General features: G+C 41.6%; 1 protein-coding gene across 4 annotated transcripts in view; it reads right to left on the reverse strand.

The window, feature by feature from the left end:
• Window positions 1–7,164: 7,164 nt before the first annotated feature.
• LOC143118692 (uncharacterized) overlaps window positions 7,165–12,328 on the reverse strand; it is a 6,642-nt gene continuing 1,478 nt past the window's right edge. For 3 of the 4 annotated variants that reach the window (XM_076279753.1, XM_076279751.1, XM_076279752.1), the window contains exons 3-8: window positions 10,790–10,935; window positions 10,522–10,665; window positions 9,674–9,698; window positions 8,682–8,750; window positions 8,482–8,587; window positions 7,166–8,360 (exon numbers count right to left, since the gene is read on the reverse strand). In XM_076279753.1, coding sequence (XP_076135868.1) covers window positions 8,276–8,360; window positions 8,482–8,587; window positions 8,682–8,750; window positions 9,674–9,698; window positions 10,522–10,587 — 351 coding nt within the window. In that variant the 5' untranslated portion in view covers window positions 10,588–10,665; window positions 10,790–10,935 and the 3' untranslated portion in view covers window positions 7,166–8,275. Of the gene's footprint in view, window positions 8,361–8,481; window positions 8,588–8,681; window positions 8,751–9,673; window positions 9,699–10,521; window positions 10,666–10,789; window positions 10,936–12,328 lie in introns of all 4 variants that reach the window. The other variant, XM_076279750.1, reaches the window with a different exon arrangement.

Below are 12,328 nucleotides of genomic sequence, written 5' to 3' on the forward strand. Positions count from 1 at the left end.
CTACATGCATCTATGCATTTTCACAGCCATAAACACTTGTTTGTTTGTTTGTTCTTTCCTTCACTTTGCTTGTTCTTCTCAGCCATCCAACCTTACAGACTCTGTCCTTGATCCTGGTGTCAGGTTGTTAATATTTTAGCTGAACAAATACCCCTAAATATGAGTCATGGGGTGACTTTCATACAGTGTTATCTTTAGACAATTCTTGCTATCTCCCATCATGTGTGTGTGTGTGTGTGCCTGCAATCTGTATGTGTGTGTGTGTGTGTGTGTGTGTGTGTTGTTACGAGGTGGCACAGGCCAATGCTCTGAATATCTAGGGGTTGTTTAAAAGCATTCCGCAACTTGCAACATGAAGGAAATAAACACAGAAAGGCCTAACAGTTACCCTACACGCTAGCCCTACACGCTACCACACGCTAGCCCCACACGCTAGTCCTACACGCTAGCCCTACGTGTGGCGCACAAACTTGGAAGTAGATCCTAACTGTGATGGGTGTGTGTGTGCATGTCAGCTTGGCAGGAGCATCAGAGAGAGGTGTCCACTCCTTTACCAGAGACCGAGACCGTTCTCCATTACACACACACAAGGAAAATTACGGAGCTTGTGTTTCAAACTGAAATATAGAGGTCTTGTAGCCAAGCTCATGTCAGCCATCTCTTTGAGTTTTGACAAGCTCTAGTGTCTAGTGCCAGAGAATATGATTGAGGCTGTTTGTCAAGGAAAGTGTGAAGTAATTTCCACTCACTTTGAATGTTGTGACGAGGAGGAGTTCTTTGGTGGGGTGATCCCTACAAACACTCTGACTCTGCAAATGTCCTGTATAACGTGGAGCTATTGCAGAGTTGTGCCAGGAGGCCTTAGCATAAACAAGTTGCATGAACCTGTCCCTCCTCTTGAACATGCCATAGAGCAGGACATGAGACAGGAAATGACCATACGGTGGCAAATAGGGGTGTAACGGTATGAAAATGTAACCTCACGGTTATAGTGACCAAAATGATCACGGTTTTCTGTATTATCACGGTATTTCTAAAAGTGTGTTCAATATGTTCAGAAAGCACTGATAGGCCTACACAAGCTGAAATAGTTTCAAAGAGTGTCCCGTTCACTTTTTTCTTCATGTTTAATTGGCTATGTGCTTGTAGCTTAACTTACCCTACCATAACTTGGAGTTTGCTATTTCTATTATTTGGATGCAATGAGTGAGACCAAAGTAAGCGTTCAAAATAAAACTTTAGGCTACTGTATTCTCCTGATAACGTGAGTGGAATGGATTTAATGTGGACGCGAACATAAAAAGACGCAGAGTGGCTACATGATACAGTTCACATTTTGCAGTGAAAAAGTTCCGCCTTTTAAAATCAGATGTAGCCTAATCTGAATCGTAGTTTAAACCATCAATTAGACAACAGAATCAGTAGGGTACCAGTTTTGTTCCATTGTACCAGGCCTACTGTATGTCAAAAGCAGGCTCGGATGAAGCTGGGAAGGATTAAACACACAGTTTCCACACCGCGGTAATCAACAGTGATAATCATGATGTTTGAAATGAAAACGGTAATTATTATCGTCAACATTTTTATCGCGGTTTACCATTATACCGGTAATTGTTACATCCCTAGTGGCAAAACAAGACAGGAAATGACCATAAGGTGGCAAAACAAGATGGTCACTGGTCTTGTGTGTGCTTTCTAGTCATGTTCCCTTACTGCTTCTGATACCAGTTCTGCTTACTCTACTTTTTTCCTTTCAAAAGCAGGCAATGCACTCACATTCAGCATATCCACCCCCATGTCTTGTCTCAAAGCAGTCACAACAATAATACACGTTGGAAATTGAAGTTGCCCTCCAACATCACAAGCATTTGTTTTAACCCTGTGTATTACTCTATTTGCCTGTATTGTTTGATTGTGTATGTTCATTTATCTTCCCCTCTCACACAAAATAAATTCTACTGTCATTAACCAGCAAAGAGTGAACCTCAGGCTGCTTATTCTCAATGCAAACATGCCAGTGATTTTAAAACCTGATTAGATCTAGTGTAACAACCCTGGGTCACAACCCCATAACTCATCCTCTTCAACATGAGTCGCTGGGTTACTTGTGTACAACACACATGCACACACACATACGGCTGGGAATTTTGAGATGAATTATGCTCTCACACAGCATAAGGGGCAAAGAGGCGATATGAAGCTGACTGGCGCAAAAAAAAGTGCACCATAATCTGTGTGTGTGTGATCTGATGTGTGATAATTTTAGAATCAGGTCAATATGTTCTCTTGTGGTGAAAGTTATGCAACTAGCAGGAAGTATGAATGAGTTGTTTTGGTTTTCTCAATGAAGTAATGGGAAGGACCCAAAAACCTTAGGCCCTGATCAGTCTTGGCAGTATAGCAAACAGCATCAGACAGAAGCCATCAACTGCTCTGACTAAACAAAACACACATTGGTCAAGCAGTGTGGCAGAGGACAGATGTTTAGATGATATTCGAATGGTCTCCTATTGTTTGTTGAAACATTCGTTTGCCTGTGTAGTGAGAGTGGGGAAGTGGAGGTGAGCAGGGGCGTATCAAGCTTTTTAAAAGTGTGGGGGTTGTGGGATAGGAAAATGAAACAATCTTGCCAAATTATAAATAAAATTAATTAATTAATAAAATTTTTAAAAAAAAATTAGAAATTCTGATTGCTAAACACACCATTTTAATGCGGTTTGGGAGGGACAGAAGAAGCAGCGCCCCTCATATGTGTGGCTCATGTGACATGTAGGCCTACATGATCTACCTGCTATCACTTCACTATTTGACACTACCCTACATGGAGACATATCTCATGTTATAAATCAAAAAATCATTTCAGAAATTATGTTTTGTGCATATGGGTTAGCAGGCTACAATAAATTGCCCTAACAGACAGCAGCCTAATTTCGAGGTATCACTAATACCTATTAAATAAATGTAAAGGACACAGAATAGTGACAGAACTGTAAGCTCAAATTCAAAAACGTTTGAAGTCTACCCAAACAAAGGGAATATAAATAAATTGTGTTGCATATAGCCAGCTTAATTAATGTCAATTTAAAGATTATGATTAGCAGTCTATATGCTTTTTCCATTGATAGAGGAAGCCACGTTGTTGTTTAAACTATTGTTGCTTCTAGCCCACGTTACCTCCAGTTTCACTTGCTGCAGGGACACACACATTGCATGAGCGCTCTAAGCGTTCTATTTGAGTTCTATATGCTGGAAATCTTAGTTCTCAGATGTAGAACTCAAATGTGTCTTGACGCCTCCGTTTGTAAGATCAAAATAAGATGTTCTAAATGGAACGCGATCGTATTTAAGACGTAGCACTACGACACACACATTGACAGTGAAATCAGATCAGACGTGTGAAGCACCAGGCATAACTTAATTTCGCGGCTACGTGGACCAGTAGGTTAATTGTTGAGGAGACCCATAGTTTGAGAAAAGCTGCAGATCATAGACAGAGAAAGCATAATGCTCTGAGAACAGTAGCCAAATGTCTTTCTGCACAAAAAAGTGCCTTGGTGCGCGCACCCCCGCTTTCACTTTGACTCCCTGCATTTATACATTGTGACAAAAACTGTCAGTCAGACAGTGAATTTTGGTTTACTAAATTAGCATAATGCGGTAACAATTATCATTTCAATATTGTAAATCTGAAATCTGCTCACTGCAGACGTTATAATGCAGACCCAGCAGCAGCACATGTTGAAAGATGCACACTTTGAATTTGATCAGAGCCGTCAGGTTCTTCACTGGCTAACTTGATGTGATTGGCTGGATGACCGTTCAATAAATCAACAGACCTATTTGTGTCTCTTTGTGTGTGCGTTGTAGATACGGTTCCAACTCTTTACGGGAGCGTTTATTTCCATTTTACTTTCATTTTAATCTGACAAAAAGTGTGGGGGATGGAATCGTGTTCCAGCAAAAGTGTGTAGGCTACGTTATAACACCCACATCCCCCACGCTTGCTACGCGCCTGGAGGTGAGTCATCCCTCACGTGACCTGAGAGGACGGGCAAAACAAGTTTTTGATACCAGATAGTTTCTTGATTGTTTTGAAAAATTAATCAAAGAATCTTGGAATAGTCTCTCTCAATAGTTGTTGGTATTTTATAAAAAATGTCCCAAATCATCCCAATCCGTGAATTAGTGAAACACAATCAGCACACAGTGAACACAGTGAGGTGAAGCACAAACTAATCCCGGCACAGTGAGCTGCCTGCATCAACAGCGGCGCTCGGGGAGCAGTGAGGGGTTAGGTGCCTTGCTCAAGGGCACTTCAGCCATGCCTACTGGTCGGGGTTCGAACCGGCAACCCTCCAGTTACAAGTCCGAAGCACTAACCAGTAGGCCACGGCTGCCCCCCTTTCCTTCCATGCACTTAAAGCAGAGTTGATTTGCTAGAATAATGACTTGTTTTGGTCCTATTAACTGAGCCATACTGTGTGAATACTGTTTCTTTGTGAGCTCACTCACACATAACAAGACACACGTAAAGGACTAAGAGGAGAATTTAGTTACATTTGTCTTCATGTTTTGGACTGCACCTTTTGGAGTTCCTCAAAGTGTTTTCTTACTTTGTTTAGACTCTTCTCATGCATAGTATAGGAACTTACTGCACTACAAAAATAATTACCCATATCATCCAAATACATACAACAATAAGACCCATTGATATATTATAAACATGAATTTATTATGAACAAACATGTACAAAAATATAAACATAATATACATAATAAGACCGTCAACTATTGTCAACAGGTAAATCTACTGATTCGGTCATTGAGACTCTGAATACAGTAGGCCTACAACAAACTTTCTGAAGTTTATTTTTGTATTCCGGGGTACAGTAGCCTAATTGCCTTATGTCTTGACAATAGTTTTTCTTGCCTAAACTTATCGTGTCGGAAATCACATTATCTGTCAATATTGGGCTTTGAAAATAAGGGATATTTGCTAAGAGAAACCGAGGGGCAGTTAAATTAGAAATGAGAATCGTTGGAAATTGAAAACACATACAAAAAAGATTCGGGGCTTGAGCCCCCGAAGCCACCCCCTCGCTCCGCCAATGATTTGCCCCCTTTTTTGAGATATGACTTTTCACATCACTTTAAGGCACCATCGCAAAACGGCCCACTGCTGCCAGAAAAAAGTGCTCTTGGTTGTTGCCTAATTTTTTTTATTGAAAGGAGTGATGTCTTCAGTGGGATGATTCCGGTCTGTGGTGCCTGATGCACGTAAACACATTGCGCCAGTCAGGGAAAGTACCTCAATGCAGGCTATAGGTCCACATAATGCTTCTACAGCAGACACAGCAGCCTGGACCCTATACAACAGGTTTGGAACACATAACCAGATAACTATACTGTACATCATCTCCAAATCTATCAAATGTACTTTAGCTAAAGGTTCTGCTTTTTCATTTTTCTCAGTCGAATAGTTGAGAATCTGAGATCCTAGACTGTTGGAAGCATTGCTTGTGGGTGATGGCAGATTTTCAATGATTTTCATGCAGGCGGTGTGAAAATGTGTGTGTGTGTAAAACTTAGATGTACACAGACGTCATGTACGCACGACACATCTGGTGTAAAACAGGCCTAACTACTCATGGAAATATTGGCCAACATTCTGACACTAAGCCAAGTATATTTGCGTCACCTTATCTCATCACATTCCACATTTTGTAGTAGCCTCGTGTTGTAACTGGGAATAAAACGTGTCTACTTTTGTCTGAACAATGCAAAAATAAAGGCACATAATATGTGCATTTTGCAATGCTTATAGTTTATGTGTTTTTAGTTCATTGTACACTGACTGATAGTTTATGGTAGACAGTTACAGATATGGTAGCATGAGTCACTTTTTCCAAGATGCCACACACTGATAGCCTAAGTTCTATCTTAATTAGAGACAACTTGTGGTAAACAGGATTCCTACAGATTTTCTATTTCAAAATTCCAGCACCTCCATTCCATTTTCAGACTCTGCTTTCATGTTAGAAGTGAATTCTGTACATGAACTTATAAACAAAACTTTTTCCACTCATGGCATGGCAAGGACGTCAGAGAGAGACATCCAATTGCCATCTTGCTGCCAGAGACCGGGAATCCCCAGTCAACCCCCCCCCCCACCCACCCACCCCCACCTGAGTGAGATATTTTCAGCACAAGTTGATGAGCTTGTGTGTTATGATCTTCAGGAACCCTGCCCTCAGACCCCTGTGTATCATATTACTGTAATACCCCTCTACTCCAGGTCTCTATTGAGCAGCAAAGAGTGAACCTCAGGCTGCTTGTTCACAATGCAAACACGCCAGTAATTTTAAAACCTGATTATATCTATAGTGTAGGTGTAACAACCCTGGGTTACTTGTGTACAACACACATATGGCTGGGAATTTTGAGATGAATTATGCTTTAACACAGCATAAGGGGTTGAGATAGGCCTTTATATTTTATGAGACATATGAACACAGAGGTCTGTACCCAATGGGACTGGTATAGAGCAGAGCCTTATAGATAAGGGCTCTGCTATAGAGTATGGGAATGTTCAGATAGACACCTTTTCATTGCTGAGGACATCACCACCTCACCTGACTCCCCACATCCTCTGCAGATAGACACCTTTTTCATTTCTGAGGACATCACCACCTCACCTGACTCCCCACATCCTGCTGTTGGAACCACATGATCTGTGTTGCCTCATCGCTCTATACCATTACATCACCTTATCACACCACAACAGACTAGCCAATCAGGTTGTTGGTGTTTTAGCTAAACAGTCTGATGCCCCCTTTCCTTCCATGCTCCCGAAACTCAGAGTTGATTTGCTAGAATAATGACTTGGTTTGGTTTTATTAACTGAGCCATACTGTGTGAATACCGTTTCTTTGTGCGCACTCACACATAACAGGAGAATTTAGTTACATGTGTCTTCATGTGTTGGAATACACCTTTTGGAGTTCTTCAAAGTGTTGTCTTACTTTGTTTACACTCTTCTCATGCAGAAACTTACTGCACTGCAAAAATAAATACCCACATCATCCAAATACATACAATTGAGACATTATGAACATTAATTTATTATTAACAAACATGTACAAAAATATAAACATAATATCAATACATTAAGAAAGAAAAATAAATACATGTAAGAAAAACAAATAAATATGAATGAAAGAAGTGTTCACAGTTGCAGCCTAAGAGATGACAAAGACCCAGAATCATCCATCCATACAAATGTACGGTCTACATAGCGACCACGTCATTTCCTCTTGACATGAACGTGAAAACCAAGTGGTTGTATTTGTTCATTGGAAATGTAGAACTATGGGCTCTGTGCACTAGCTAGGCCTACCTGAAGTCATGGCTGTCAACAAGCACCTGAAGATGAGTGCTTTAGTTGTACCAAAATGTAAGAAATATGTCGGCCTACGTGAGTGCTTTAGTTGTACCAAAATGTAAGAAATATGTAGGCCTACGTGAGTGCTTTAGTTGTACCAAAATGTAAGGAATATGTAGGCCTACGTGAGTGCTTTAGTTGTACCAAAATGTAAGGAATATGTCGGCCTACGTGAGTGCTTTAGTTGTACCAAAATGTAAGAAATATGTAGGCCTACGTGAGTGCTTTAGTTGTACCAAAATGTAAGGAATATGTCGGCCTACGTGAGTGCTTTAGTTGTACCAAAATGTAAGGAATATGTCGGCCTACGTGAGTCCGTGGGAGGCTCTACGGGGCACTGCTGTCTGCCATTCTGCTCGGCTTCAAGTCGTTATAAAATTTTAGCTTCCACCTTGTTTCTAAAAACGTCAAATAAGCGAATAAGGAAGGAAGGATTTTCGGTGAGCACACATTTTGGTACAACCGAAGCACTCAGACAGTGATGTCAACAAACAGGAAACTGGTTTGCCAACTTCAAGTAAGCTGCACATAGCTCATTCTGATGAGCTAAATGACATATTCTGTGTCATTTTTTAATTCACTTCAGTTGTCCATGCGTTTGATTTCACAGAGTTAACCCAAACCGGAAGTGGACATTATTTCGAGAATGGGAACAATATTTTCTGTGTGTAATGCCATGATGATGGTTATCAACACATATCTCGCCCCCTCCAAAACCAAAAGCCAATGGTTGGCCGAACAGCATATTCTGTCCTGTATCACACTGACAATTGAGATACATAGAAAAGCAGGCAGTGAAGTGAATTCTTGTTAAAAGGGATGTCAGGACCAAGGACTAAGGATTCAAAGGACCAACAAGGTCTTCGTCGGAGCTTGATGCAGATGTGCTGGTTTTTGTGGGCTCTTTGCTAATCCTCTTCCTTATGTAATGCATGAATAACAAAATGAACAACAAAAATTACAACATTATAGAAAATTGTGTTAATGAATAAAATAACACGTCAAGTAAAATAATCTGGATGAAATGTTTGAGTAGCATACCTGCATCTGAAGACAGTGAAGGCAAGAATTATGATCACTACAAAAACACTGCACCCGATTACAGCACCCACTGGAAAACTGGACTTGTCATGGAGGGTCTCAGTCGCTGAGGGAAGAAGGACAAAATAATAACCATTTAACGTTCAGTACACTTTGAGGGCAATTATCTAGCCTGTTGCGGTTTTATATCCTCGACTTACAGTTTGACACAGAGGCAAGTGGCCTGGCTGTGGAGCTTGATGTCTGGGCTGTGCTACTGGAGGAGTCACCTGTAATCAAAGCAGATGGTGAGCAGATACAAGGTGCTGGAATATCATATTAACTTGAATTTCACTGCACAGTACGTACAGACATTTGAGTATATTTATAATGATAATAATAGCTTAAATGTATACAGTATGTCTTTCAGGATACCCAGGTTGCTTGACAAACAAGGGATGGGTAGGGAATAAGGGTCAGAGGCCAAAGGCCTCAGAGAACAGGTGTTTTTTGAACACGCCTAGTGAGGGGGCAGTGCGTATGTGGAGGGGTAGCTTGTTCCATAGACTGGGGGCAGCAGCACAGAAGGCTCTGTCCCCAAAGGTCCAGAGTCTGGTGCAGGGAATGGCAAGCTGATCCAGTCAGAGGACCGCAGGGGCCGTGATTGACATGGGGTGGAGGTCAGTAAGATATGGGGTGCAAGTGTGTGGAGATCAGTAAGATATGGGGTGTGTGGAGGAGATCAGTAAGATACTGGGGTGCAAGTGTGTGGAGATCAGTAAGATATGGGGTGCAAGTGTGTGGAGATCAGTAAGATATGGGGTGTGTGGAGGAGATCAGTGGTGCAAGTGGGGGGTGCAAGTACTGGGGTGCAAGTGTGTGGAGGGATTTGTAGGTGAGGAGGAGGATTTCAAAAGTGATTTGTGACTTGACTGGCAGCCAGGGGAATTGTATGAGGATGGGTGTAATACTTTACTGCCAGGGTTTTGTGCGTGTTAAGACCCTGGCAGCTGAGTTCTGGACATATTGTAGCCTTGCTGAGCAGACCAGACATAAGTGTATACAAATGTAAAACTGTAAACCAGTGAAGTAAGGTCACAACGACCATTTACATTATCAGATATATTCTATCTTTAATAAAAAACGTTTTTAAATATGAACAAACTCTGTTGTAAACCAAGGGTGTAAAGTATACAAATAGGCCTACACTTACAGGAGCAAGGCAGGTATTTATAGGGCTGTTGAAAAAAGAACAGAAAAATAGACATTTCAGTTGGTAATCTTTCCTGCTTTAGCTTCAGATCATAACCAGAAGCAATGGGGAATTGAAGAGTTACAACTTCATTTAATGTGGATTGGCCCAAACCATGCATACTCTACATAACCATGCATACTCTACATAACCATGCATACTCTACATCAGTGTTTCCCAAACTTTTTTTCTGGGGACCCACTTTTTAAAAATGACAGACCATCGCGACCCATTTCACTTCAGATCTAACATGCATCATGCATGCAACCACCAATATTTAATTTATTAGACAACATAAATTGTGCTGGCGACCCAAATAAAATCTCCTGCGACCCACCTGTGGGTCGCGACCCAGTCTTTGGGAAACACTGCTCTACATAACCATGCATACTCTACATAACCATGCATACTCTAGTCTCCACCACCAGGAAAATTCCGTTTTTTAGCACTTTAAGGCCCTTTTCTGGTTTGTTTTGGATGAACTAGAGTGGTGGACACCGAAATTTTGACGATTGGTCCTGTCTCGACTTTTCTGACTCGTTTTGAATCGCCTTTTCACTTCTCAGGGTGGCTGGCAATGGGCATACTGTAGTAGGCTACTCAAACATGTCCTAAAACAACCCTTAACGTTTGTTTTCGTTTTCAAAACTGCGCAACTCACCGAGTCAGTCTCCACCACTCTAGTTCATCCAAAACAAACCAGAAAAGGCCTTAAAGTGCTAAAAAACGGAATTTTCCTTTAAAGGAGCCACACACCAACACAAAGCCACAGTAAACATGTTTAGAGAATAACTGTAAGCATTGCTTACCAATAAGTGTGGACAGTCCAAGCCAATCTTGACATCTCGGCAGCTGCTCGTAGTGAAGTTGGACATTGTGGCCCCAAGGACTGGAGCCAGCCAGGAAGCTGGCACTTTCCCTCCTTCATATACAGCACACACTTTTTCCTTTTCCTTTGGAAAGTATAGAAGAATGCCAGTAAATAAATCAGTTAATTTGATTGAAAAACTACTTTTATACTGTGTACCTATTAGTGTGTGTGTGTGTGTATGTCTGTGTGTGTTTGTGTGAAATTACCCCAACAATGATTTGCGGTTCACAGTCAGAGAGTGTAGTTGAGTCTAACCCCAACTGAAAGACAAACGAGCCATCGGGCTGCACTGCCGCCTTACAGAATGGGCCTGGAGGAGCTGCGTCAAGACTGCCAATGATCGACAGCAGGACTGAGAAACAGACACACACACACACACACACACACACACACACACACACACACACACACACACAGACATACACACACACACACACACACACACACACACAGACATACACACACACAGACAGACACACACACACACACAGACAGACACACACACACACACACACACAGACATACACACACACACACACACACACACAAAGCGCTTTCAGATATAACCTCCGGAGTATATGAGGAGGTTTGTCAAACGGAGGTCCTACCCTTCGGATGATTCAGATATGATGCTAAACTGCGGACCTAATACTGACCTTACACGGACGTATGTGTGAACGACATACACGCACATTACAGAATCTCCGTGTGGTTGTCGAGTGAGGGGTGGGGGCTTTTAGAGTTCACAAGATGCTGAGACATGACGCAGATTATATGCGGCCGCTGCCTGTCACAGCTGCTTCTTGTTTACAAAATATAGCCTATCATTATGTAGGCTAAAGAAGAAGAAATCTATTGTGCAAAGGCTAATACTTGAAGTAGGCTAGTCACGTAAGTGGGCACTTGAAATTGACCTAGCCTACAGTATTTGTATGTGTGCTTCAAATAAACACATTTATCTGTTTTCAACGTTATGTACCAGAATTAGCTAGGCTATAGAACCCCAAATCTGGTTTGCGTTGGAGAGAGAGAGCATGCACAAACTTTATGGTAGGCTACCAGCCAATTCAGTAGGCTAACTCAAGACTTCAAGATCATACAACGTTTTTAAGCAACAAACAAAATACTAACATTAATAACAGTGAAGTTGTTCGTTTTTTCATGGTTTATTTTTTCCAAAAGCATCCTCTCCCCATGTGTAGCATTTACGTAAGGAGCTTGGAACAAAGTTGGGTTTTCTTCGTTTTCATTTTCTCTAGGCATATATGCTCAGCAAATATCAGCGAGCTCAGCAGGTCATGAAGGCTATCAATGAACAGAAAACCGTGTTGGCTAACAATTTATTAAATACTCCTGTTATTGTCGTCAACGACGTCGCTATAGGCTACTGCCTTTTCAGCGCCTTCTGCTTATGATGATTCAGTCTTCTGAATTCGTTTCTCCTTGCCATGCAGTTGTAGCCTAACGTGTCTCTAACGTTCCCTTCAGGTGTTCTATCAAAATGTTGTATGCCCTCATGGACAGTAGCTCCGTGATGTCTGCATCTTTCCAGGTTGGAGATTTTCTGGACAGCACTATGCCACTCCATCATAACACTGGCATTTAAGTCAGATCTAACCACATGGACGCATGAAAGAAACGTCACCAACACGCCCTCTCCCTAGGTGTGATTTTAACCGAATGTTCTACTCCTCGTTCAGACACAGCACATTTACATAATGTCCGGAGGAAATACTAGGTCGGGG

Source organism: Alosa pseudoharengus, unplaced genomic scaffold, assembly GCF_046254945.1.
Source record: "Alosa pseudoharengus isolate Yale_2024_CS ecotype anadromous, Long Island Sound unplaced genomic scaffold, YU_APseudo_1.1 YU_APseudo_1.1_scf_12, whole genome shotgun sequence".
Classification (NCBI taxonomy): Eukaryota; Metazoa; Chordata; class Actinopteri; order Clupeiformes; family Clupeidae; genus Alosa; species Alosa pseudoharengus.